A 27,500-nucleotide genomic window follows, 5' to 3' on the forward strand; every position below is an offset into this window, starting at 1 on the left:
CCCAGCCCTATCTCTCCCCTTCTCATTTTCCACACATGCCCTGAGTCTGCCAGTTCTCATCCTCGCTGATCATCCCACAGGGCTGTGCACCAATGAAGGTCCATCCCTTTAAGGGTTAAAAGCTTTCAGGCCCCCACCCCACCAAGAAAAAGGGTTTCACACTCTTAACCCCTTCCTGCACACCCCTGCTCCAGCTCTGAGCTTTTGCCACCCCAGCGGATCCGATCTGGTTTGAGTTAAATCTTTGTGTGCGCCCGGCTCTGACTTCGGCAGAGCAATTTGAATAACAAGACTAATTGGATTTATAAAGCACAGCCCCCCCTCTCCCCCCCCAAACCCGAGGCTCTGCACAGTGTGACAAAGAAAACACACTAATGAAAACCACGCTGGTGAGAGCCGAGGGCAGGGACAGCCTCCTGCGGCAGGCTCTGGCTGAGACCTGACCGCCTTGTGGCAATTGTGGCCATGCCCTGATCCTGCGGGGCCAGGGGCAGCTGCAGCAGCTCCAGTACCGACCCCACGAGCTGCAGCGTGCCAGGGGGGCTGATGGCAAGTGAGGTGGCCCCTCGTGCCCACACTGGGACATTTCTCCACAGCCATCTCCCTGTCTCCTTCCCCATCCCGGATCCACTGGAGAAGCCACGGGACAGGCTGCCCACAGCACCAGGGCAGGAGCCAGCACAACCAGAACAGTGATTCTGTGGGGGTTGCTGAGCTGCTGGTGGCCTCGGGCACCCCGACATCCCTGGAGAGATGTCACCTCTCATCCTGTGGAGACCCAGGGCTCAGCTGCTGCTCCCCTTTCCCCTGCAGAAGCCTTGCTGATGGGGGTAGTGGTGCAGAGCCCCCCATTCCTTGCACCAGGGTGAGGCTGGCTGCGGCATTCCAGCTACACTTTGTGTGGGAGCAGGACTGAACCCCGAGAGAAGGGGCCTCTCTCTGCTCCTTGCCTGCACCCACGGCTCCCTGGCACCCGGGGTCGGCTCTAATCCCGGCTCCATCACTTCGCTCTGCCTGCACGCAGACAAATGCCCAAGCACAGCTTCACACTCCAAAAAGTCCAAGTTGTCTCCACCTGGCAGGCACGATGGAAAAAACACCGAGACCTTCTCCTTCCAGCTCCCGTTCACATGGAGCTGAAAAGCCAATCTCGTTTGAAGCCTCCCGTGCCCAGTAGCCTGGGCTGTGGAGGAGGAATCATCTCCCTGCTCCTGAGCAGGGATACCACGGCCCCCCAAAGAGCCATGGTCCCTCAGCAGGGGCAGCTTCCCAGAGATTTGTGGAGCACCAGAGCCCAGAAAGACCAGGATACAGAGCAGGAGGAAAGGACCAGACTGAAACAGACTCCAGGGACAGGGGGAAGAGCAGAGAGTGTTTCTCTGGTCTCAGGGAAGGGATTTGGGGTCCAAATCCAGCTTAATGCAATTCAGTCTGGATGCTCCTGCAAAGAAAGGGGTGTCTTTCCACTGCCCTCATGCCAATAAGAGCATTTGACCTGGACAGAGGGCCAGGGACAGTGCTCAGCTCCATCAGCAAAAAGCCAGCAGAGCTCCAGAGCTGCCCAGTGCCAGCCCCAGCAGCAGCAGAGGCACAAATCCTGCCCTGCCAGCCAGGGAAGGGGAAGGCTGAGAGCAAGGGGTCTCCTCAGAGGCCCTGTGATCCACTGGGGTTAATCCCAGGATCACACCTTTCTCCTTTACCCTCCAGCTCCGGGAACAGGTCAGAGGGAGGCCAGGCTGCACATGGGTCAGCCAGCGAGGTCCTGTCCCCACAAGGGACCCTGTGACACTGACTGTGCCCTGCAGAGGACATCCCCAGCGTGCTTGAGAAGCCCCATCTCCAGGGCCAGGAACACCATCACGATTTTCCCAGAAGCAGAGGGAGCAGGTCAGCGCCCCAGTCTGAGAGACCCACTTGGGTGCCCTCAAGAAGCACCGCTGCCCCCTCCATCCCTTTGTGTCCCCCACGTCCCTGAATTGGGGGGCAGTGGCCCTGCTCCTGCCAAACTGGGAGGCACAGTTTCTGATTTAATCCTGGATGTGGGGAAAAAAAATTTTAAAAAAAGGGGGGGGGGGGGGAAGGGGGGAAAAAAAAAAGGTTCTTTTTGCACTTATTCCCGTCTTTTGGGATGAATCCCTCACCGGGACCACCCCCCCGCCTGGCCCGTGTCCTTCCGCGGGAGGTCAGCAGGGCAGTGCGGGGAGCGGAGGGGCAGCGGCAAGGGGAGGGCAGACAGCTTGCAGGGGGGCCGGGGGCGTTTGGGGGGGCCGGGGGGCATCAAGCCAAATGCCCCCTGCTTTCCCTTTCGGGTCTCCAGCTCCCGGAGCTGGTTGTCTTGTGTCATTTGTTACTGCCAGGGGAGAGGGGATACCACCACCCCCCCTTTAAATTCCTGCTATTGTGGAGTGCAGACCGGGTTGGACCTGGGTATTTAGATGACATCACCGAGCAGGTTGGGTTATAAAATGAATGAAGCAGAAAGCAGCCCAAGTTCACTAGCTCGGCACTTCGCAGGCGGCAGGAGGGACCTCGGGGCTCCGCTCTGAACTTTGACTCCCGTCGGTCCCGTCCTCTCCGCGGGGCTGCCCTCGGCTCCCCGCTGCCCCCCGAGCCCCCTGCCGCTCGGCCCCGCAGGATGCAGATCTCACCCTTGCTGGCTGGTGGACTTTTACTCGCGCTGCTCTCCGTCAGGCTGGAGGCGAAGCCGGCGTCTCAGCTCCCACAGAAGGTACGGCCGGAGCTTTCTCCGGCGCTTCCTCCTCTCCCGGTCCCGCTGAGTCCTAACGGCGCAGGGGGAAACGCGGGGTGCCCGTGGGCTGCCGGAGGCAGTGCAAAGAGGGGTTCTTCTCTCCGCATGGGCTGTTTGACTGCAAGGGGGACTCCCTGCTTCTCCAGGCTGTCCCGAACGCCCGGGGACATCCGCCCCAAAGCAGAGGCTGGAGCGGGACGCGCTGTGCCCCGCAGCCCGCGGGATCGGGGCAGGGGAGGGTGGCAGTGTGCTCCCGGTGTCACCCTGGAGCCCCTCTGTGCCGGACACGGGAGGGGGCAGAGCCGGAGCGGGGCACGCAGCAGGTGCACGGCGGGACCGGGTGCGGGAGCAGAACCCTCCGGGCAGCCCCGGCCAAACAGGCCGGGCAGGGACACAGAGGGGGGTGTCCCCTCCCCGCGTGTCCCGTGGGGAAGGGGCGCCCCAAATGAGAGTGTCCCAGGGACCTGGCTGTCCCGAGATGCTGAGGACGAGGGATGTGCCCGAGGCCACCGGCACTGGGGGGTGGTCTGGGCACAGAGATGGGGACACGGTCTGACGAGCGCCCCACGGCAGCAATGGGATAGGGGTGGCGGTGTCCCTGTAAGGCACTGGGGTGCAGGCTGAAGAAAAAGTGTTGACACAGGGGGAAGTTGGGAAAATGAATGAGGATGAACATTTCCAGGGCTTGGTGGGCAGCAGCTCTGAGCAGGGACAGAGATGGAAGGCCTGGGAGATGGGGGAACAGCAAGGAAGGAGGTGTGTCCCTCTAATTGTGGGTCAGAATTGGAGGATTGGGAGGACACAGAGAGCATTAACTAGGGGAGGGAGCAGCAGGGAGGAGGATCCCTGATCTCCCCACCACTGCTGGGGACAGTCTGCAAGGCAGTGGCCCTTGGGGAACTGTGGGGCAGGACCCCTCCCCATAATCTGACGAGGTCTGTAAACTGGTGAGGGAGGCAGTGACCGAAGGGGTCTGAAAGGAAAGAACCTGCCAGCTTTCAGAATATGGGTGGGTGGGAGGACGGGACGGAACGGGAGGCCAGGATAGTGACAGCAGCACAGCTGAGGTGTGGAGGGGCGGTGTGGATATGCAGTGACCGGGGCAGGAAGATGGTGTGGGTCAGGGGGATGCTCTGACCCCAGGGAAGGGAGCACAGATTTAGGGAGGGGAGAAGATGCCCTGGGCACAGCCCCGGGGTGATGGGCTGCCCTGTCGGGCACAGACCCAATCGCGAGTTTGCTCCCAGGGCTGAAACACCGACCCCTCTGCGGGTCCCCTGGGGTGTCCCCAGCAGTGGTGGGGATGGCTGGGGACGGCGGCGCTCTGACCCTCTCCTCCCCACAGGCCTCCCGCGGGTCGGCGGCGGCAGCGGCGGCGGCGGCGGGCCCGCCCGAGGCGGCGGAGCGGGAGAAGGAGCGGGAGAAGGAGCGGAGCGGCGGCGGCGGCGGCGGCTCGGGCCCGCGGGAGGCGCGGGACGGGAGGCGCGGGCCGAGGCGCGGCCGCGGGCGGGCTGGGCGCGGCTGCTGCAGGACCCGCCGAGCCGCCGCCACAAGGGCCTCCACAAGAAGGGCCTGGGCAAGGGCTGCTTCGGGCTCAAGCTGGATCGCATCGGCGCCATGAGCGGCCTCGGATGCTGAGGGACCCCTGGCGGTGAGTGCGCGGCCGGGCCGGGCCGGGATGGGGCCGGGATGGGGCCGGGGGCTGCGCTCCGGTACCGCGGGGCATGCGGAAGATGCGCCGCGCTGCGAACGCGAGATGCCAGCGGACGGGACTGCAGGTGCTCACCGCGCTGAGCCTCGCAACCTCCGGCTTTGCTGGGCGGGCAAAGAGCAGGACCCCAAAGTTGGCTTTATTTATTATATGCCCGTCTGGAATCCAGCGGCCCTCCCGCTGCCTTGCCCTGCAGAAGGGCAGAGATCCCAGCTGCTCCCGCAGCAGCTCAAACTGGATTCTCCCTAACTTGAGCTAGACCCGTAGGCTCCGGGCAGGATGCAGGAGCTCCGGTGCAGCCACATGCTCCTGGGTGCCCCCTCTGCTTGACACACTTAGGTGGCCTATGGATAGGTGTTAGGAGGGCAGGGTACCCCCTGTGTGCCTGCAGCTGGCTCCTGTCTCAGCCATGCTCCAGTGATTTTGATTTAAGGAAAACAAAACATAAGTTCCCCAGGTGTTTTCTAGGTGTGGTGACAGCCATGAGTAGAACTTTCCTAACTGCAGCTTTGTATCGGAGCAAGTTATGGGAGGCTGGGCGAAGTTCCTCCCACGGTGCCTCACAGCCACTGTGTAGCAACCAATGGGTGAAGGAGTGTCACTTCCCCAAAGTGATGGGTTTGGGAAAAACATGGCAGTGCCTCCCCTGCCAGGTCTCCCTGTGGGTACTGGGGACAGTGAGGCACGGTTCTGGCCTGGCCCTGCCAGCAGGACACACACAGATGAACTCACACTTCGGGAAGCACTCACCACTGCAGCCCAGGCCACTTGCTCTTCTTCCCATGGCACAGCTCTGCAGTAACATAACTGGGCACAGAGAGGACTGGATCCAGCATCCTGCTGCTCTGCAGGGTGGTGGGAATAGCACAACCCAAAGGTGCCTACAGAATGCCACTGGTGGTCTGACCTGTCCTGGAGGGATGGGTGCTGTTTCTCTCTTCCCTCATTTAGAGACTCCTCAATATTGCCAAGTATTGCTAGCTCAGGGCTCCAAGAGGAACACACATACCCCATGTAGGCAGGTCACACTCCTCTCTCACTAAACCCATCAGAACAAGGAAAAAAACTAATAGACACAAGGGCAGGAGGAGCAGCAGCTTCTCTCAGCCTCTCCCCTGAGCACTAGCCAGAAAGCAAAGGGTGCACTTCCTTCCTTGGTTTAGCACAAGCAAAAAGCTCAGAGATGGCTTCTGCTGAGTCCAGCATCCCCCAGCCCCAGGCCACGGATACTCTGGCAGGGGTTTTGGCTCGGGAAGGGTAAGGGGTGCTGCATGGCAAGTACTAATGGGCACTTTGTTCTTGTTCCTTGCAGGGCTTTGAATCCGTAGTCCACTTTTTCCTACCACGCACAGCCAGGCACAGCCATCCCCCAGGCAACACCTAGAGAAGCAGAGACCCCCTTGGAATGGACAGAAGATGTGGTTGTGTTTTTCTTTTTGGTACGAGGAGTCATGGCACCAACTGTTTTGGTTTTGTTATTTTTTTAACAAGTGCTCTCTATCTTATATATATTATATATACAAACACTCACCGAGACAAGGGACAGTGCTTTTCCAAGAGACTGATGAAGCCAGCTGTATAACATTGCTGTTTGTAAATTCATGTCATGCATAAATGTATTTATGTTGTAAAGCTATTTATATATTGTTTATAAAGAGATATTTATAAAAAAATTATTTATGTAACTAAATGAAAAGTCAAGCATTGTAACATTTTTTGTCCTAAGTAGTTGAAAAACTTTAAAAAAAAATCATTCCGTGTGGCATTTTGTAACCTGTCTTTATTTATCAAATTCACATACAATTTAAATGTCAGATTGATTGATTTTAACAGAGCTAAAGAAGAAATTGTTCAGATGTTTTAGAAAAGTCAGGAGTGAGAGAAAGGCCAGCTGATATTTTAAGCTTTGATCCCATATGCAAAAGTAAACTTGTGCCCAATCCTGTGATGCTGTGAAGGACTGAATCCTGCCTGGCGCTGCAGGACTCTGCAGGCCCCCGCTGAGCTCCCTGAGCACACAGCCCTGGGCAGCACATCCATGCCCAGATCCCAAGTGGCACCCGTGGAAACGAGCCCACCAAGGTTAACAGCCGAGCCCTGGATGACAGCAGCGTGACAAGGGCAGCAGCATCTGTCCCAGACGTGCTTTAACCACTTGCAGCCCATCTTCAGCCCATAACTGCAGTTCTGTCACTGGTGCTGGATGGAGACGCCGTCCCTGCTGACAAAGAGCCTGCGCTGGATCTGGCCCCTGGCTGCGCTGGTGGGAGCAAAGCTTTGTGCCAGAGGCACTGCTATTCCAGGATCCAGTGGCTCACTAAGTGTCTTGTTGATATTCCCATCCGCCAGCCCTCTGCCACTAAGCTGTAAAGTCCCTTCCTCCAGCAGAGAATTTATTTAACTGAGCCAGGTACAATACGTAGACAGACCAAAATCTACCGAGAGCTGCCTGGTAAGGATTCATGGACACAGCTGTTGCTAAAGCTTCTTGCTATGTAAAGTGCATGAAATAAATCGTTAAAATGACTTGGAGCTCTAAAGGAAACAGCAAGTGAGGGGGCGGGGAGTGCAGTAAACACACAAACTCCTGCTTGAAGGCTCTTTGGTCTCATTCTTCAAAGAGGCCTTAGAAAAAAAGAGAGTGGCAGGCGCCCAGCCCAGCCGTGACAGGAGTCACAAATTATGCCCTGGCCATTGTAGTGGGCTGGGAAACAACGAGCATTATGTTCTGCTGGGCTCTGGTGCCGAGGACAGGGCAAAGAGAAAGTCACCAAGACCCAGAGGCAAAGCGATCCTTTTCCTTAGCAACCAGCAGGAAACCATAGAAACCTCCAGCCAGACTTACCCCAGCTCTGACAGAACACTGGGTGCACAGAACAAGAGGATTCATCCAGACACCCGACAGCTCAATCATCAGGTTAGGAGTGCACAGGGGACATTTCTGACCTCTCATGAGCCTCCATCAGACACAGGTACCCACCTCACAGTGCCCACAGGATCCAGCTGGACAGGGAGCAGCAGCTGATGGATCACACAAGATGTTGCCTATGGGGAACAAAATCAAGACTCTGGCAGGGAGGGGAGGCAGGATAGGCAAGTGGCAGCTCCCATAGGGAATGGCAACCCACTGTCAGGGCTCTGTAAGGCAAATACACCTGTGAAGGTCACTGGAGGGGCTGTACCAGGAGCTCCTAAAGAGATGCCCATTAGAGGGGACTGTCCGCTGTCACCCAGGAAACCTAAAGCACATCAAGGAATTGCTTACTGTGCAGACCTTGCACAGCCAGGTCTGAACAGAGATGTAAGATGGTGCTGCAGGTCCTGTTCGGGTTCCTGGTCCTTGAGTATGAAGCCAGAGTAGTGACCATGATAGAGTGACATGCTGGGACCAAGGTGGGGACAATTCCCCTTCCAGTTTTGGCTTTTTCCTTCAAGCCAGAGCTGAAATAAAACCACCTGCCTAATGACAGAGGGGCTGTCTTCAACAGAGCAGCAGGGACTCAGACTCAGGAATTCAATCCACACCATTTTACCACATTAGTGAGGCAGAACCTGAGATAAGGTTGGGAGATTGAAGATCACAGCCTGGGGTCATGTACAGTCTGGATTCCTGTTTCTCCTCAGCAGCAGTGTCCAAGAATAAAAGCACAGCCCACAGCATGGGTCCCTTCCATCCACTGGGCTTCCTGGGAAAAAGCAAGCCCAAGGAAAAGGGCAAAGCTGTATAGCAAAAGGCCATTAGCTTGGCAGAGAAGATCAATCAGACCTAGTGCTCCTGGTGCAGAGGGAGAGGATAACAGCTTGGTTCCTCACTTTCCTGCTTCGGGTCTGACCAGGGAGCCACCTGTCCCTTAGGATGTGGATTCCCACCAGCAGGATGGGAATATCGTGCCCATGTGTGGTGATGATGTGCAAGAGAGGAGGCAGCACTGAGGGGTGAAAGAACACTTGGGAAAGCTCAGATCCACTCAACCTCAGCCCCTCCGTGGCACAGCCAGACCAGTGGGTCTGACAGGCAGAGACTGGCACTGCCAGCAGTCAGTTCTCAGAGCACTGATTAGCACTTTCCTGCTTCACTGGACAAGCAAGCATGGGAATCAGAAGTGGCTCATTAGAACACAGCAATCACCCGAAATGGCCACAACTGGGTCTCTGACAGGGGCTCAGTAGAAAACAAGGGCAGCAAGAAAGATGGGCCACAGGAATGTAATTAAGAGGCAAGGAGGCATCTTGTGCAGCAAAACCAAACTCATCTCGCATCACTGCCTCCCCTGATGGCCAGCTAGGTCAGATTACAACATCCCATGAAAGGATCCACGGCCAGCCCTGGAAATTTCCCCTGCTACATCCCAGCCCAGACAGCGTAAGTGAACAACAGTTGTTCTGGATGCAAGGTGCAGCCTCAGAAGGTGGCATCTGATATCTCAACCATAGTCTCAGAGAATGGCCTTTAGCAGAGGTGTGTACACACACCTGGAAGTGAGGGGAGAAGGAGCCCCAGGATCCCCTGGCCATACTCAGCTCAAATTAGAACTCATGGACCTACACATTTCCTGCACTACCAGCTGGATGAGGAGTAACCAATTCAGCTTCCAAATGGGAACACTTGTGACATGACGTAGAAACAGCCTTGATTTCTCCTCTCCAGGAGCAATTCCTAGCAGGAGTTGAGCCATCAGCCCCCAGCCTGAAAAATCTAGTGGAAAAGGACAAAGAGCTTCCTCCAGTGCTGTAGTACAAGTGCCTGACAAAGCCCAAACAGGTTGGAGCAGACCTTGGAACACTCACAACAGGGACACTGTTGTCTCCTAATGTGTGGGAAATCCGTTCTGTTCCCCCAGCCCATATTCCATGCTTTTCCCTGGTACCATTCATGCAACTCTTCCCAGGTACTTATTGCTGAAGGGTTACAAAGCCCAGCTCTGGTGACAGCAAATCCCAAAGCAATGAAGAAAAAGAGAAGCCCAGAGTCCCAAAGCAAGAGAGCAAAGGAATTTTCCATCTGGAAAGGGACTTGAGGTGTGGAGCAGGGACTGCCAGGGGCAGCAACAAACATGCCCCTGCTACTTGCTCCAGGACTTCTCCAAGCATGGGCTGCTTCCCTCAGAATGCAGAAAAACAAAGGGAAGGGATCACAGGGCGACTTCCAGAGGGAGCCTGCACCTGACACAAGCGTGAGTTGAAAACAAGAAGGGAATTGAATTCAGGCCCCTTCCTGTCAGTCAGCAACTAACCTTGTCAGGAGGGATGGCAGCACTAACTGAATCAGGCAATTCATTAGGTTGGGGCACACAGAAAAAGCCCACGCTCTCTGGAGCAGAACTACAGTGAAAATCCAGGGTAATGAGTTGCAAACTGCCTTTGTAAATGACACTTCTGCAGTGACTCTGGCAGGATGGGAAAAGAGCTAATAGGAAAATCATTAGGTAGCATCCCTTTGATATTGTTGAAAACTGCACAGGCTATTTTTCCTGCCCCCTCCATAATTAACCTGGTATATTACCCATAATACTCCAGGTTGATAGTCCCACAATGGACCACCTTATCTGCATCAGGGGAAAAGAAGGGTGTGCTACTTAAAAAATTCCACGACTCCTGGAAAAGCTTAAAAGGTGCTAAGATTTCCCCCCTACCCCACACACACACACATCTTCAACTCCATCACAACTAACCTCTGTCCAGCCAGGAGACCAAAACCCTGTCACAGTCAGCAGGTAGGAGCAAGGCTGTCTTGGGAAATGCATCTGCAGAGGAACTGACCTGTCCAAGGTTGCTCTCTGCAGCTGCAGCAGAGCTGGAAGGACACAGGTCTGTGCTCTGCCCCTTATTTACAACACTGTCCTTGTCCTTGATTTCCTTTTTGCTAAAACAGGCTACAGCCTGTGCCTCCTGAGATGCAGAACAGCTCTGAGGAGCAATGCCTACCCACCTGGCTTGTCTGCCAGCAAGGAGAGGTGTCATCTCCGAGTCGTGATGTAAAAGGTACAGCATCACAGCTGGCAGGTGATCCTGAAGGAACTGGTGCTCTCTAACAGCTGCGGAGGTGACAATGAAACACCGAGACGTTACTTACTGCATCAGCACAGAGCAGCCTCAGGACTGTGCTAATCATGAGACAGTGAGTGGAACACGAGGGCTGGTGAGATAAACAGCATCTTTGGGAAGAATCTGAAGGGCAGGAGAGCACTACTTCCAAACCTCATACCCATGAAAATACAGCCTATGGTCACAGACAAGCCCCAAATACTGACAAAGAGGCTGACCCCTGATGGAGCAAGGCTTTGCTTACCCACCCCAATCAGCTCATTTGGAAACACAGAGCTATCATGTGTGACTAGGGCATTTCAAAAACACCCAAATGATACAGATTCCAAAGGCTCTTTGGAGATCTGGAGATGTGGAAGTGTGTGCCATCTTCTACTAGAATTAGAGCAAGCAAGGACGACTGGCACAAATTATTTTGTGGGCTGTGGGGAAATACCTATCTCAGGACTGTTAAATGACCTTGTGGCATCCCATTACTGCCTGGAATTTCCAATAGGTATGTACGCATATTCACTAGAGCAGGGACATCTCTTCCTATCAAGAAGAAAAAGCTGTGGTCACAGCTACCACACTGAGGCACTTTGCAGTAGGGCATGTCATGAGATGCACACACTGCACAAAGCAGCCTCTGGGCCTGTAGATTCACAGACAGGGAGGAAAGTGCTGCCCATTCCTTTGCCTGGCTGACCCACTGGAGAGGGGAGCAGCACCACGGGGATGCTGAGAGGCAGGGTCAGCCCAGGTTAGGGGGTAAACACACACTCTCTTTACAATCACTTACCTCTGGGAGCTCTGTGGGAGGGCCAAACTTGAGGAACTACCAGCAAAATGTCAACAGTCCCTGAGAGACACGGACCTTCGTCATGGAGCAGAATGAAACAATGACATATTCCTAAAAACTCTGCTGAGAAATTCAATCAGACTGTCAGGCTAAAACTACATATTAAGAATACAAGCTTGAGGTTACAAGTAGGAACTGAGATCTCCCTAATTTACCTTTCTTGATGCCCCTGGGTTACTGTCTTTCAGACGACACAAAAATATGCTATGCAGATTCAGGTTTTGGTTCCCTTGCATTAGGTCAGGTGTTATAAAGGACTTAATGGGGTGGAAAAAAACAACAGGAAATCAGGTGCCCAAGATAGGGCTATCTGGGTCTATTGTGTTAGCTGGGCAGGCTCTTAGATTTCTCCATTTCCCCATTATTTAGAATAATAAAGAGCAAGGTTGTTTTCTGCATTGCAGTTTGCAACAGGCTCAGACCAAAAATAGGAATCCCCAGCACCAACAGCCCCACAAATGCACAAGTTTGGGCTGTTTTACTGTGCAGGGGTGGGCTTTGTGTGGTTTCTAGCTTAGCTGAACTCATATAACCCCACACAGAGCTGAAAGTTTAGGAAAAGTCTGGTTTGCCCATGAGATTTATGTTTTAATACAGCTATCAAAGATAAGGGCACTGTTTCTTTGGTCTTCCCTGCAATGAGTAAGCACAAGTCTGCTTGGCACACGTGGATCAACGCATTTTGCCCTCACAGGATAAGAACACTAAAACCAAAAACACCTTCTGGGGTCTGCATCCTTTTACATTCCTTCAGGAACTGAAAGATGTTCAGCAAAATTCACTTTGCAGGGCTGGTGGGAAAACAGCCACTTCTTTCCACCACTGTCTTCTGTAAGGAACAAAAGCTTCACTTTCTCCAGCTTCACTCTGGAGAGCAGCTCTGCAGGTCCTGCTCCTGTACACGATCCATGGAGAGAGACCTGCAAGCCTGAGAACAGCTCCACAAGCATCCATGGGATTTCCTAGGGCTGCACAAGACTGATTGCAGGACAGGTCTCAAATCTGAAGACAGAAGGGTCTGTCAGCATCACTGATTTTCCCTCCTGCTCTCAACACAAGAGTAAGTTAGCATTCAACTTAGCTAAGGTGAGGAGGGAAGTAAAAGAAGCAGAAATTTTAAGCCAAAACTTTTTTTCTTCTGTTAAAGACTGACATCAGCACTGCTTTATTGTGTTCCAGAATTGCCTGATGTTAGCTGGTATCAACCGAGTCTCGGCAGGAATGCCAGGGACATTTGTTAGCATGAGGCACAGCTTTAGGGCTAGGGCAGCCTACCAGCACTGCAATCAGCTGAGATCCTCTCTTCCATTTTCCAGCTCAGTGCTCAATTCCATATTAAACAAGCACTAGTACAAGTGGAGCTGCAGAACACAAAGCTAGACAATAAAGCCCTGAAGAGCAGAGGGAAGGCAGTTTCCATCCACTCTGTCTCCCTCTGGGTGGAAAAGGCAAACAGAAGTTCAATAGCTCAAAGTCTGTCCTGCTGCAATCTTGGAGCAAGCTGCAGCTGGAGCATCCCATTGCTGCCATAAACCAAAGCAGGGCAGGATGCTCACCCTGCACCAGGGAGCAGTGGCCAGCAGTGCTCAGACAAGCTGTGCTAGCTGCCTCCAGCAGGCACAGGCAATCCATGCGAGTTTGAATCAAATCTGTCTCTGCTTCCACCTCCCTCTTGTAGCCATAGCAGTACAGCTCCCTGGGCACTCCCCGCTTGAAACTGCCCACAATTCAGCCCCTCATTCACACAACTCTGCTCTGAGTTGCTGCCTTTCCTGTAGTCAACAGGATGTCAACAGAGTCTTTATCTGTTGTCCTCAAACAGCACAGCACCTCCTGCATCCTTGCCCGTTAACAACTCTGCCTTCTGCTTCATTTCTGGAATAGCTTCTAACTCTTTCCTTCAAGCCAGATTCATTAACCAGCTGCTGCAGAGCTGTTTGCCTCCCCCAGGTACTCTGTGCATGTCATTTGTTAATGACTCATCTCAGCCTGGGCTCATTGCAGACATCCCCCTCCTTTTGCAGCACCAAGCCCTTTGCTGGCACACCAGGAAAGCCAAATATGCTGACAGCTCCATCCCCTCCAACACACCAATCCCTTCTCTGTCCTCTGCCACCATCAGACATGGGACAGCTCTTTATTCAAAGTGCTATTTCCTCTCTTGCTGCTTTGCTGATCAAAGGCAATGCAAACCAAAGCGTAAATAAGATCCTCACCCCCAGCCAGGCTTTGAGAACAGCAAAAACGTAAGAACAAGCTCAAAAACTTCCAACTGCTAAAGAAGCTTCAGTAAACTAATGTGACTCTATCATATCCTCCCTGGCAGGGAATAAACACCAAGGGCACCAAACTCACATCTACTTCCCCAGCAGACTGTGGCTTGATGAGGAGCTAAAATGATTCCCAAAGGTATTTGTATTCCTCATGCCACTTTGCAGGACTGATATTAAAAATGGAAAGAGGACCATAGAGCCTCACTAGTCAAATCCAGTGAGGAAGTGCATGACCAGCACATTGCAGCTATCCACACAGCAGGCTAGAAACAGACCCAGTCCAGCTGCATCACACAGACTTGGGAACATAAGGTCCACCTGCACCTCCTGAGAAGCTGTGATCTGACCACTGTGAGAAGCTAATACAGGAGCTAATACTGCTTGGGAAACAGTTCCACTGAGTTACTGGTGAAGGCTTTGTGCTCTGGGCTTATCCACTTAACATCCTTGTTGCATTTCTAGGGGGAGAGAGAGCTGGTAAAGAATCAGAAGCCTGACCAGAATCAGAAGTGCCTGGGACTTGACCCAGAGGAAGCTGGAGGGAGGGTATTTAGATCTTCCTCTCCAGACTGAAAGCTGGTGTGCCTGCACTGCAGGAGAAGAAAAGGAGAGGGATTTACTCTCACAAGTGAGCAAGCCCTGTGACTGAGGACTGCAAACACGCAGATGGCAGAGTCCTGGTAGCAATAAGAGGAAGGCACGTGCATTGCACGAGCAAATGCAGGTGACAGCTGGCTGCAGGACTGGAGCATTGTCACAGTCCTCTGCCTAAACAGCTCCCCTGCCTGCTCAGGGAAGGAGCTTCTCTTTACAGAAGTGAAAAGCAGGAGCCAAACTACAAAGCAGCACTCTACTAGATGCAAAGGAAGGAACTGACTGGCCTAAGAGCACAAGTACGAACCTTCCACAACCAGGCATCAAAGCTGTTTAGGCTCAGGACACATCAAAGCTGTTTAGGCTCAGCTACCAGCTTTGCCACACATCCTTCTGCACAAATCTGGACAAAGATGAACTACTGACAAAATGTGAAGAGGCTTTCCTGTCTCCCAGATGCATCAGAGAGATCAGTTGACCTTTGGTCAACATACACCAAGAATCAAATGCATGCTCAAGTGAACAAGTGCCATTGGACAACAAGCCTAAAACAGCCTCCAAGTCAAGACTCCAGACTCTGACATTAAATCAGCATTTTTAATTTTTTTTCTAAAATGTACTTTTTTATGAATTGCTGTTCCAATGCTTCCCCCTTAAAAAAAAACCCACACCGTGCCAAACTAGGTGCAAATCACCTGAAGTTAGTTTGTAACAAATAAAAAACCCCCACAAAACAAAGGCTGAAATGCTTTAGAATCACAACAATGTACAAAACAAAACAAAAAAAAAGGAAAAAAAAAAGGAGGAAAATACAACCTGAAAGTGTTCAAAATTCAGAAAGACTCATCAAGTCCATTGCTTCAGCAAGGGGATGCTGCTGCGACCCCTGCCAGTGGGTCCTGGGCCACCAGCCTGCCTCCATGCCAAACAGGCTCCTCCCACTGTCACCAGCATCCAAGGAAGAGTGAATGCATTACCCTTTGAAGGTATCAATGGGGGAAAGAACTCACAAGCAGCTCTGGGAGGTCACATCACATTCAGGAGGAAGTTTCTAGCATGCCCCTAACCACCTGCAAGGTCTGTGTGAAAGAGCAATCTGCTTCCTCCTTATTGTACTGATGCCTCAGAGATGCAGAACAGTGCTTTAAATCTGTGAGAGACTAAAGGGCTTAGTAAGGGCAGTAAACAGACAGTTAAGTAAACAGCCCAGCACTGGAACTCATCTTCACAGAGCGAGGTAGTGTGAATTTCACCCCAGTTTAAAATAGACAGGGGTAGCGGAAAGGCTGAAGGCTTCCATGTAAAGCAGTTCCTGGCCTAGAAACCTTCCTGTGCTCCCTTTGGGAATGAAAAGATCTGTGTTGATGGCTTCCTCACTCCCAGCCTGGCTTTGGTAGCCACAGTTCAACCCTGGGGTTCAGATGCTTGCTATAGAAGCTGTCCCATGATCTGATTCAGTAGAGCAGCTTCCTCAAGGTCAAGCAGCAATGAACTAGCTGGGAGGGAGCAAAACGGTCCACAGATATTTTGGTTTTTTCCTGCCCCTTTTGGTTAGTCCCTTTCTTTAAAAGTCCCTTTTGGCAGGACCAGAACAAGGACACCCTGAAAACTCATAGGAGCTGCACAGTGTAACTTAGCCAGGTGCTGCTAACTGGGAGCTGTTCAAACAGGGCTTTTACTTGCCAGCTGGGAAGGGGCTGGCCCAGAACCCACTGAAAAAGGAGACGCAGGCCCTTTTTGCTCCTCCTGCTGTCATTCCTAACTGAATGACACTTAGATGGCATGTTCTAGTGACGGCTGGAGACCAGCCCTTTGACTTTGGACATCTTCTTTGTGGGCTGCCTTTGTTCTGTGTGTGGAGGGCACTCTCGCTCTACCAGCTGCTGCTCCATCTCCTGTGCCGACGACGAGGCTGTAGCTTTTAATGTTTTCTTTATGTTTGTGACCTGGCCAAGAAGAGACAGTGAATCAGCACCTGCTTCTTCCTCCCCTTGCAGCAGACACTCTGTTCATAAACATATTGAAAAACCCCTGGAGTATAAGAGTGGAGATTATAAAGGAGACTCTCCCAGCAGTAACATGCTCTCCATTTGAGTTTAATAAAGGTAATGTTTCATCCTCGTTTACAGACAGAGTTGATAGTATTTCCAGTCTGGAATAACTTTTTTTCCTAAGAGATAATGGTACAATACTGCACCACCCTTCTGTCTAGCTGAAGGGACCTACTACTGCCTTGGTGCAGAAGGAGCCATCCTACCATTCTGTCAGCCAGAAGCAGGAAGGGGAAAGGAGACAGTGAAAGAAAAATTTAGTCTCAGGACAGAATTCAAAAAGCAAAAATGGCATTTGGCCTACCTGACTACCTGAGACACAGGTTATTTGCTAAGAAGCAGGAACAGAAATTGGTTTTGTGGGAAGCAGCAGTAATGTTTCTGCTACTCTGGCTGAAAGGAGAGACACAGCACTAAGCACCACCCTCGATCCCCTGGAACTCTACAGGGCTCACCACAAACACAGCGAACAAACCTTCAAAAAACCCCCAAGGTTTGGGAGTCAGGTGCGCCAACTCCAAGCCAAAGGCATCTGGCAAACCAAACGCGCCCTGGATCGGTATCCAGGCTCCAAGCAGGGACGATGACCCCGATGCAGAGCCTCAGAGCCCATCCCCGCGCTGCCGCAGGGCCGGGCCGCGGGCTCGTGCTGCCACCCTCCGGCGGGAGCGCGCCAGGCCCGGGAGCCGCCGCGGCGCTCGCGGCAAAAGCACTCGAGGGTCCGGAGACCTTTAACTACACTTCCCGGCTTAACAGGGAAGTGGATTTTACCCCCTGCCTGCTTTGTATGAAGGGAACAGCGTTGCAATGAAGATTTGCAGTAAAAGCACAGTTTTCCTAACGAATCAATACAGGAAACCGCAATTAGCGCAGTCACCCAGCCTAAATTTATAAAAATTTATCAATAGAAGTTCCACTCTGCTGGATGTCTGATGTTTGTGGTCTTACTAGCACTCAGAATCAGATGTGTTCTCTTTCTACCCCATGCCTGATTTGCCTGATTGTTGGCCTTCTTCTGAGAGCCGTGACCATCAACCAGACATTTACTATAGATTATTTCCTTCAGCAAACAAACATTTATCCAACAGCACAGAGGCCTGAGATGACTCTGGACTCACCTCCATCTCTACCTGCTGCTGAGTTCGGTGGTGGTTCTCTTTGTACTGGTTGGCTCTAAGTACTTGCTGCTCAATTCCTAAAAGAACTGCTTCACAGCCATCACACCTGCAAGATACAAATGATGTCAAACAGTGTTTACAAATTCTCCCTGGAGCAGCTCAATCAGGCAATCTGAAAAGTCAGGCTCATCTAAAAGTTTAAGAGATTATTAAATTTATACTTCCTGCTTAGAGTTGCAAAAAGCTGGCAAGAAAAAGCTTTGCTGTGTACTCGATGCATTTCTCAGCACTCTCTAGAGAGTCTGTGTTACCCTAACCATCAGACAGCAAGTGCAGGTTCAATGCCCTTGCATCTTCCTTTTCAGACAGAATTACAGCTTAAACGGGATGCAACACAGTATTCAAATGCAAAGTTTTAGAATCATAGAAAAAAGTAATATTGAGATAATCCTCCTGCCTGTTAAGTGTTCAAATGACAAGAGCACCCAGCACGGAACTCAGAACTGGAAGACAAAAAGGGAATTGGCAGTGGGTTCACTGTTACCTTCCAAACAATGCTGCAAGGTCCTGGAAGCTGTCAGAGCCCTCCCACTGTGATGGGACTGAGGGAGTTGGAGCAGAGAAGCAAAAAACCTGCCCCCACCACAGGACAGCATATTTGCCCAGCAGTTTAATTACTTTTCATGCACTCATTACCATAGCAACTAGGAAGCAATTCCCAGTCAGCTCAGAACCTGCCATGGGCTCCATAGTCTATGCAGGAATTTCTTTAGGTAGGAAGGGAATCCTACAAAAAGATGAGAAAAGCTTCCTGGCAAAGGTACAAAGAGGCAATACCACAGTCCCACTACAGCTGCAGACAGGCTGCATTTGCAGGAACAAAGAGAGGACAAAGACACCTGAAACTTCAAACTTGAAGAGACATCCCATCCAAAGAGCTGTGATTCTCTAGAATTTGCCCACACAGTTCTCAACACAGTGAAAAAGGCTGCAAAGTAACAGTTCTGTCTTCACTATTAAGTGCTGCAGCTCCCAGCACAGAACCATGAGTCCAGTTTGGCACCTCTTTCTGTGAAGTCCTCGACTCATCACTGGGGTTCTGCCATGTAAAAGCTACAGTGAGAGCAGAAGCTCACAATGTGGTAGAGTTTGGCTTGATACATAACACAAACTGAATCCCAGATGGGATCTTGGAAAACTTGCCCAACAGGCTCCTCCTCCAAGTTCCTACTTATAGCATAAGACTCCTGATTAATGGAACATGGTAAAATTGAGCCAGCACTTGAAGCTGTCAGGGGGAAAACAGGACAAGCTATGTACTAGGAACAAGGAGGGTGGAGAGACTGCCTCACCATTCCTGGAGTGTCTTGACAATGTTACTGATGTCCTTCTTCTGAATGTCTCTGCCAATACAAAAATCCACCTCTAACACCTGGTTTCGTTGATCCAACTTCCCTTGGATAATATCTGTGTAAACTGCTTCAATAATGAGATCTTCCAGCTCCCTCAGATTCCTCATATCCAGGTCCTTCAGCAACACAGAATAGGGAATGCACTAAAAACAGCAAGACCAAGAGTAAGTTAACAGCCCTAGAGCAAAATGAATGGCTAAGTCTCAAAAGGTTGAGACTCAAAAGTTTATTGTATCCTACACTTTGACCTGCAGGTGCAGCAGTGACTGATCATGGCAGAACAAGTGCTTGCCAGGCTATGAAATATTCTGACACAACTTTGGTAATTCCTGAAGCTTTGGTATAGTATAGCACATTCTAGAAAAAAAAAAGGTAAATGGGATTGTAGAACAAATTAAGAGTGTTGCATAATTTTCTCTAGAACAAAAAGTCAGTGTTTTAAAGAATGATTCTCTATCTCCAGCAGTAAAAAAAGCCATACAAATTCCCCAGAACTTCCTGACCAATCTGCATGTCAATTCAGACACCCCCACACTTCACCCATGGAAGTCTACTAAGTCAATATCCCAAATGCACTAGGAGTGAACACTGTACCCTACATGTACCTTCCCAGTACAGGATTTTTTTGTGAGCAACCATGCAGATACAACTCCAGTGGCCTGGAGTGCATGCCATTTTCTAAAACAAAACCAAGAGACAACAGCTGTCAGACCCCACACACCTTACCTTCATTCGGGAAGCCAGGCTTACGATCGTCAAGTGCTTCAGCTTGTTTTTCTGAGTCACTGTTAATTCAGGCAGGTTGTCTTTGTTTGCTGTTAATGTCAAAAAGACAAGATTCAGGGCTTCACTTTGAAAATGACACAATGCAAGCTGCAGAACTCCAGGCTAGTTATGCTACACTGCACCCTGAAATACTGAGCACCTCCAGCTAATGTGGGTGCTGGCTGGTGAGGAGAGCGTGCTGCTGCAGACAAAATGGCACAGCCAGGGAGAGAAGGGGAAAAGTTAAGAACAACTTGGCAATTCCATTCTTATCTGCTTCTTTAGTAATTCTGGTTCTGGAATTATAAGGCAATTCATAACTGGTGCCCTGCCAAAACAGTTGGTCAATGGCTTTGTTTCTATTAAGTAATTTTTATTTCATTAACAAGCTGACAGAAAAAAATCTTCCCCCTTTGCTGATCTGGTTGCAAATACAGCTGGTTTTATTTCTCTGAAGAGCTGCAGAATTTGAAGTGCAAAGTACCAAGCTGAGGAGGAGAGGAGAAGTCATTAATCTAGATGGCCACACTGTCACTGTATTATAGCCATGTGCCTCATGAATATTTAAAAAGAGAAAGGAAACTGGCAGCCCTCCAAAGCTAAGAAACTCTTTAAAATACCTACTTTAATGGAAATTAGTGTTTCAGGGCCACTCAAGTTCTCCCATCCATCCCACCTTATCCAATGCTCTGCATTTTGACTGCTTTTCCCCTTTTCTCTTTCTTCACTAGAAAAGGAAGAATGAACTGTGCTGCCACACAGTGACACAAGAGCCATGGACAGCAAGCACATCCTCTCATCAGTCACAGAATTCATGAGGCTCATGTTGCTCCACAGACACCGGAATTTCCAGTCCTTGCACTTACAGATGCTGCTGCTCCTTACAGGAACTAGATAGCTCATCCACCACCCTGAGAAACAGCACTATGACAGAATTATTTGTCACACTCTGTAATGGTCTGGATGAGGCTGCTACCCACAAATGAAGCATTAAATTGTAGCAGAATGGAAGCATAAGCACCGGAGATAAAAGCACATTTCAACAGATACAAAGATGATTCACACATAGGCTTTCTAAAGCTGTATAAAAGTCATTATTTCAACTTGTGTTCTAGCTAAGAAATTATTCACTTTGTTTCAGCAATGTCGTCATGGAATAAAAGGTTATCTCACAAACCATATAGGTTTTTATAAAGAATGCAGAACAATTTTGTCTAAGTTTTCTGCAGTTTCCACAACCAGTGTCATCTAAATTTCCATAGAAATGCCTGAAATTTCCCTCTACAGAGGTAAGTGGCCTGTGAACATCAATGAATTCTGCTGCAGACCAATTCAGCCCAGCACTGCAGTCCAATCACAACCAGGAGCACCCCAGTCTCTAACCCTTCCTTTCATTTTTAGCAACCAAAAAGCACACATGACCCAGACCCACTACAGACAATTCTCTTCCTAAGCAACTCCTGTTCCTGCATGCTTTCACCCAGCCACACTACCCCAGGTATCTAAGAAAGCAGAAAGAATTGCTTGACAATCCTACAGGGCAGCCCAGTCCCACCCTCTGCAAAGGGGCAGCAGTCTCTTACCCACATAGTCCCGGTAGGTTCCGTATGCAAACAGGTTCAGCAACTGGAAATAAGCAGCATTAGACCCCTCAGCAAGCTGGATGGGGAGAAAAGAAAGGTCACACAAAATGGGCAACACAACCCTGAAAGGCACCTTCTCCAGAGAATGGTTTTAGTCTGCACAGGACTTAAGCAGAAAAGCAATTCTATCCCAAGCTGGACCCTTTCTAAGGCCTCGAGCAGGACAATTCAGCAGTTTTAGAGTCAAGATGATCCAGCCATTTCTCTGCACTGGAACTTAACTCCAGTTTGGGCTGTCAACTGCTTTGTGTGGCAACTTGGGAGGTAAAAGAAAAAAAGCAAATCTTAACTTCAGCTGACAGCCTACAGGGCCAGCTCCTGTTATCAGGTGATAAGCAAGCAGGTAATGGTGATGGCTGGTGGGGACAGCTCACCTGCAGAGCCACCACAGCTTCAGAGCAAAGCAAGCTGTAACTGGAGTGCATTTGAAGGTAACAGCTCTTCTCTTGCCTGCAAACACTTCACTGGAATAACAGCAGCACCAAGCAGTGATTTTTATTGATTGGGTTTTTAATACCATTAGCTGCACACAAAGCCAGGAAAAAGCCAGCACTTGTGATTTGATGCTGAAACCATCGAGGTGCTTTCATGCATATTTAAGAGCCTGTCTGGAAAGCCAAACTTGCTGTACACTGTGTTACTCCAGCTGCAGAGATACTCAACTTAGATTCCTTCATTGCAGAAGGGGCAGGGGCTGGCAAAGCACTCTCAGCAAAAACTCTGGAACTTGCTTTCCACCTTGGTTTGAAAGGGTTTGGATTTGGTTACCACCCAGGCCTGATACACTAGACATCTGCTCACAAAGACTTTTGGAGAGCACTGAAGTTCTGCTTTCCAGGACAGTAAAGAAGTAGAAAGAGATTTTTTTCCTTGCTGGCTGCCAAAGTGCCTTCTTAAAACTGCTACTGTGCTGCTGCCAGGGTTTTGCTGTGCTAGCAATTGCCTTAAGGTAGCAAAGCTTTATATGGGTATTCTTTAACACCTAACATATACAGGCAAAAGCAAGGTCAGTCTCTTATTCAAAAACATCTCTCAACCCAGGTAAGTTGCAACAGGCCCTCCTGGCACAGAAATTTCACCCACAGGCTGCCTGTGGAAACTTCTGGAGATCTCTTATACCAGCAGTCCAGAAGGGGCATTAGAATAAAAACTCAACTCTTACCTCTTTCACATTTGTTAACTCCAACAGCTCTCCAAAGACATAAACCCCAGGAGCTTCCAGCACCTGATTTATGAGAGCAGTCAGAGCTGAGCCACTTGTTCCTTTGGCCAGGAGAATGAACTGCTCCAGAAGATTGCAGGATGGCTTCTGTTCTCCTGCCATTCTAGGTTTTCAATCTGTCAGTAAAAGAACACAATATTAACACATCCTTTCTCCTCTGCTGAGTTCTGCTGGCAGGGGACCACAAGGTGCTCAGCACAGCACCATTCCAGCTGCCAGCCTTTTCTTCAGCATGCAGGGGGCAGGCCAAAAACCCAGCAGGTTCAGCTGCTGATTTAGCTGGGGAGCAAGGATGACTCCTACAATTTTTAAGCAAAATTTCTGTCTGAGCAGTTCCCTAAAAGGATCTGCTCTTGCAGATCCCTTCTTATAAGACAGGAGTTTAGATTTCATGCTGTTTTCAGAATTTTCCTTCTAGTGATGCTGCCAAATAATGGCAAATACTGTAAAGATGCTTATTGATACACTTGATTGACTTCCTCCTTACACAGCTCCAAACCAGCAAACAGAATTCCCCATGAAGGAGTGATGCACACTGTATGCTCACACCTTCTCCCTTGACTCTGGCTATTGATACAGTGTGTTCCCAAAATTCCCACTGCTTTCTGAGCCCAAAGGCAAAAGGAACTGGGGCCTGGAAGCAGCTCCCTGTCTGCATTGTGCAGCTCAAGTGTTTGGGGTTAGCTGGGAAGCTTAAGTGATAAAAATACCCTTCCTACAAAGGCTCTATTTAAGTCCCTGTAAAGAGAGGTCTTTGTCTTCAGCTGCTGCCTGGCATTTCTGGTGTGCATGCTGTCTCCCAGCACCAACATGCTGCTTTGGAAATGTAAACCACTATTTATTAACAAGTTCCACAAAATGAGCTGTTTGTTTACAAACAACTGAGACAAAACTTCCCAAGCATGCGATTCAGAAACCAAACAAAGAAGTCAGCAGATAAGGGAGGGTTTGTGTTATGGATAATTATCAAGCAGAGGGTATAACCTTGATGAAAACCAGAGAACCTGTCTGGTTCTGTGTGACCCACATGGCTGGGCCCACATGCACCCTTGTGGGGGCAGCACAGTCAAACAGGGGCTTTGCTGTTTCACCAGGCCTAACCAAATTAAGGCTTGGGAAGGCTCCACAGCTTCCTGTATTAGTCAACTTCTAAAAATACACTTCACTTTGTTCTATTACACCTGCAAGCACAAATGGTCTCAGCTCTAGAGGGCAACCTTTAACTCTCTCCACCCTGAGATATCTCAGCCCCCGAAGCCTCTCTGGGGTTCTTTCCACCGGAGGCACACGTGCAGCCCGGCTGAACAGCACCTCAGCTTGAGAATCCCTACAAACCATACAGGTTTGCACTACACAACAGCCAGTGTTAACACACCAGCGTGCTCCCTCTGCCCACAGATTGGACAATTTCCTCACGAGAGAATACGGATTGACTGTGCTGGGAATGAGACTCAGATCTCACAGTTCCATTGTCCTCCCTCACAGGTAATCAAACCACGCTGGTGTGTGAGGTTACAAAAGACTGGCTGGCTGCAGCCATGCCCTGCTGGGAAAGGGATGCCAATTCTCTGCCCCTGTCCAAGTAAATGGTGGGACAACCGCGGTGCTATGGCAGCCTGTGTGCACACCCGTGTCACAGCGAGCACCTCGCTGCTTCCACAGCCGATGTACCCCGGTGAGGAGTGACTGAAACACAGCAGACACTCCAACGCAGCTTGTCCAAAGGCTACAACAACCCCAGCAGGGGGACAAGCCGGGTTTCTCTGGCGGTCAGGCCTTTCTAAGGCAGCTCAGGGAGGTTCAGGGCGGGAAGCGGCCCGCAGCCCCGGCAGCAGCAAGGCGGGGGTTTCCCGGCCCTGCCGCTCTCCCCAGACCCCTGGCAGAGCCCTCGGGCCGCACCGAGCCCTGCCGCAGGGGTAACTTTCCGCGGGTCCCCCCCCGCCGCCCCTGCTCCCGGGAGGCTCCTCCCAGCCCCGGCATTACCTCTCCGCTCCCGGCCTCCCGTCCCGCCGCTCCCGGCGCCCAGCCCGCCGCGCCTCACGCCGCCATGATGGCGGCACCGGTGTCCGCGCGCGGCTCCTTCCCCCCGGAACGCGCGGGCCGCGCCGAACGTTCCGGCCGATCCCCGGCGGCCGCAGGGAGCGGGAGCCGCGCCCGGCATCCCCGGGATACCGGGATGGGAGGCTTATGATGGAACAGCTGCTCCGATGCTACTCCAGCACAAGCAAGTAAAATTCCTGCCTCTCTTTTAGGGGGTACCCCTGTGGCAGCATCACAGGGGTTTGCACCCCAAAAAAACCCGTGCAAAGGGCTGCTGTTGTAAGGCCACTTCCTTATTAGAAATAGGGCCATTATTACATTGAATGATTGCACAGGGCACTGGAACAGACTCCCCAGGGAAGTGATCACAGCCCCAAGAGCAGAGCTCAAGGAGTGTTTGGAAACACTCCCAGGCACACGGTGGGATTCCTGGGGCTGTCCAGTGCAAGGACAGGAGTTAGGCTCCATCATCCTTGTGAGTCCCTTCCCACTCAGGATATTCCACGATTCCACGAGCTGAGCCTCTTGGGCCAGTCCTCCTGGGCTGGAGTGAAGATAGAACTGATTTTGAACCCCACAGAAAAATGATCCATAAACCAAAGGGCAGAACTCTGGCTGTGACATGGGGGAGCAGGGAGGGGACTGGAAGGGTTAAATCCTCCACAGGACATAGATCAGGAGCCAAAAGATGCTTGAAAGGGTATCAGAATGAGGGTGGAAACAAGAGGGAATTGGGGGTTGTTAACATCCCCAAAGGTTTGTAGGCTCATCCATGCCATGTTGTGAATTAAACGTGCCTCTGCTAAAAATCCTTCAGCTGAGAGCAAAGTGCTTCTGGCTTTCAGTCAGCAAGTCCCTGAAGATCAAATCATGGACCAGCATGGTCAGGAGGGGGGAACTTTCAAGGAATGAACATCAGAAACTATTAGGGAAACTGATGGGGCTTAGCCTGTGCCTCAGAGCCATCTACAGCATGTCCCATGGGTGCCATCATCCATCACAGAAGGGGTGTCAGACAAGTGCAGAGATGCAGGTGCTGGAATGCTGCTGTGACACTCTGGGCTTCAAAGCAAATTGGATGTAAAAAGCCAGGCCCTGCACAACAAGGGAACTCAGCCAGGCTATAACAAGCCAGGCAGTAATTTGCTTAAGCCACACTTAGCCCTCATCTGCACAGGGAGGGAGAATTACCTCTTTAATCACATCCTAACCAGGCCCTTCCCCAGGGTTCCTGTCATCTGCAGACATGCTGGAACAGTTGCCTTGGACAAGCAGCGTGGCCTCCTTTTTCCCAACACTCGCTAAAGCTTGAATTCCAGGCTGAAACAGAAATGGAAATATATGATTGTGAGCTATTTTCCATGGATTCTGCAACCTTTTGCTAGAGCCTGTGGGCAAAAATCATCTGTTAGCCCCATGTAGGTCAGCCAGGAGTCCCTGTCCTGATTACAGCCAGCCAGCCTGGCTGACTGACCTGGACTTTGGAGGACAGCACCAGCTAAGCTCAGCTTTTGGGATGGATTTTTGTTTTTAAGAGGAAAAATATGTGTATGTCCAGCTGTCTCATTCCCATTTAAACAGCTATTGCAACCTCTTGCTCCACCCACGCAGCTCTGTGTGCCAGGAGATGTTAATCCATTTTATCTTTTAATGTTGGCATTATCTCTTGACTCACCCCACCTCTTCCCCTTGTGATTCTGCAGCCCAGGTCCCTTTCAGGCAGCACACAATTCACCTTATTTCCCTGCACTGCCACAGTAATGTCCCAAAGCAGAGGGCTCCTGGACCCCCAGACTTTGAGCACACCTGACCTCACCAAGGAGAGGGCCAACAGTGAAAACACTTTTGTGTTTCTCGTAGTTTTCCTTATATTTCATTACTCACCTGTGTGTGCACATCCATTCATCCTCATTCCCTGCAGCAGCACACACCTCCAGAGCACAATGCAGGGCAGCTCCCAGGCCCTGCTGAAAAGTTTCCAAACTCTCTTTATTTCCCAGGATCCAGGGACTCAGCTGCTTGCTGGACTCTCATCTCAGCCAGGCAAGGAGTGATGTCTGGGTGGTTGTGGATGTGAAGTTTACAACCTCTTCCATCAAGCATGGGGTGGGATGAAGCCCTGGTTTACGAAACTATCTCCCAGTTTTGCTGCTCTGCAGAAACACCAGCTCCTTTACCTGCAGCTGGAGAAGCAGAAAACAGGCTGGAGGCATCTTCTCCCTGCATTGGTAGCTCAGAAGCTGCCAGAGGCCTGAAGGAAAAGTTTTCAGTTCCAAGTGGCACCAAAGGACAGAGGGTGCCAAGGGCTGCAGCAATTTTCTTGCAAGGAGATTTTTCAGATGATGTGCTCAGGAGTGCTGTTTGTGTTAATGCAGCCTGAGGGCTCTGAGAGATGCCAGGGTTTTGTCACTCTGAGCTGTGCTGTCACAGCTGCCTGGCCCTGCAGCAGCCACAGGAGCTTCCCACTTCAGCTGTGAGCTCTTCTGTGGTTTTCAGAAGTCCACGAAGGAGAGGCCTCTGCCTCCCAGCACAGCAAGGCAGCTTTGGGAATTCTGAGACTTGGCCAGGAAACACAAAGGCTCCAACTCAGAACTCCACAAACATCCCTACCCCTGTGCTAGAGAAGCCCCTCAAAGCTGCAGGAGTTCCTTTCCATGAGATCTATTTGGTCCCTGGCTCCTTCATTTCTGAGGAGAGACAGGATGGAGTTTCTTACAACTTCTGTAAACCAGCATGTCCTACTTCCACCTGGCAGTGGACCTCATTTCCTACATACAACCATTTGTTTCTGCCTTTTCCAGGTCTGCTTTTGTCTTGTTTGCCTTTTCTCCTCAGTGATCTTTAGTCCCTCCTCTTCAGACAGCATGCAATGCCACAGCCTAGCTAAAATCCAGGATGGACTCTTCACAAAATATAGATATATATATTTGCCCAGCTCACCCCTGGCACTCTGCCCAGACTCAAAATGACCTCTTCATACACTTAAACTGATGGTGGGAAATTGAGCATGGATCACATACATCAGGAAAATAAATG

The 27,500-nt window shown here is 50.8% G+C and overlaps 2 protein-coding genes across 10 annotated transcripts; one reads left to right on the top strand and one right to left on the bottom strand.

The window, feature by feature from the left end:
* Positions 1-2,505: 2,505 nt before the first annotated feature.
* On the top strand, positions 2,506-15,023 carry NPPC (natriuretic peptide C). Its single transcript, XM_039713391.1, is given in 4 exon segments — positions 2,506-2,728; positions 4,095-4,220; positions 4,223-4,400; positions 5,773-15,023. Coding segments are annotated over 3 exon segments (384 nt in total). The 5' UTR covers positions 2,506-2,635; the 3' UTR covers positions 4,388-4,400; positions 5,773-15,023.
* Positions 6,221-26,504, bottom strand: COPS7B (COP9 signalosome subunit 7B). 9 transcript variants are annotated; one of them, XR_005627963.1, is made up of 9 exons: positions 24,408-24,497; positions 22,365-22,540; positions 21,143-21,218; positions 19,521-19,609; positions 18,735-18,937; positions 17,383-17,488; positions 12,067-16,159; positions 11,287-11,409; positions 6,221-10,495 (listed from the first exon to the last, which is right to left on the bottom strand). XR_005627963.1 is itself a non-coding variant. In XM_039713389.1 (8 exons), the coding sequence occupies exons 3-8, from the start codon at positions 22,524-22,526 to the stop codon at positions 16,001-16,003; spliced, it is 795 nt and encodes a 264-aa protein (XP_039569323.1). In that variant the 5' UTR covers positions 22,527-22,540; positions 25,656-25,784; positions 26,349-26,504; the 3' UTR covers positions 6,221-16,000. The 9 variants fall into 9 exon arrangements, 2 of the variants coding, with proteins under 2 accessions (XP_039569323.1, XP_039569322.1); XR_005627965.1 differs by having other exon boundaries at positions 6,221-7,505; positions 10,390-10,495; positions 11,287-16,159; XR_005627967.1 differs by having other exon boundaries at positions 6,221-6,678; positions 7,441-7,505; positions 10,390-16,159.
* Between the last annotated feature and the right edge of the window lie 996 nt (positions 26,505-27,500).

The sequence above is a fragment of the Passer montanus genome, unplaced genomic scaffold (genome assembly GCF_014805655.1).
Source record: "Passer montanus isolate IOZ18808 unplaced genomic scaffold, ASM1480565v1 scaffold29, whole genome shotgun sequence".
In the NCBI taxonomy this organism is placed as follows: Eukaryota; Metazoa; Chordata; class Aves; order Passeriformes; family Passeridae; genus Passer; species Passer montanus.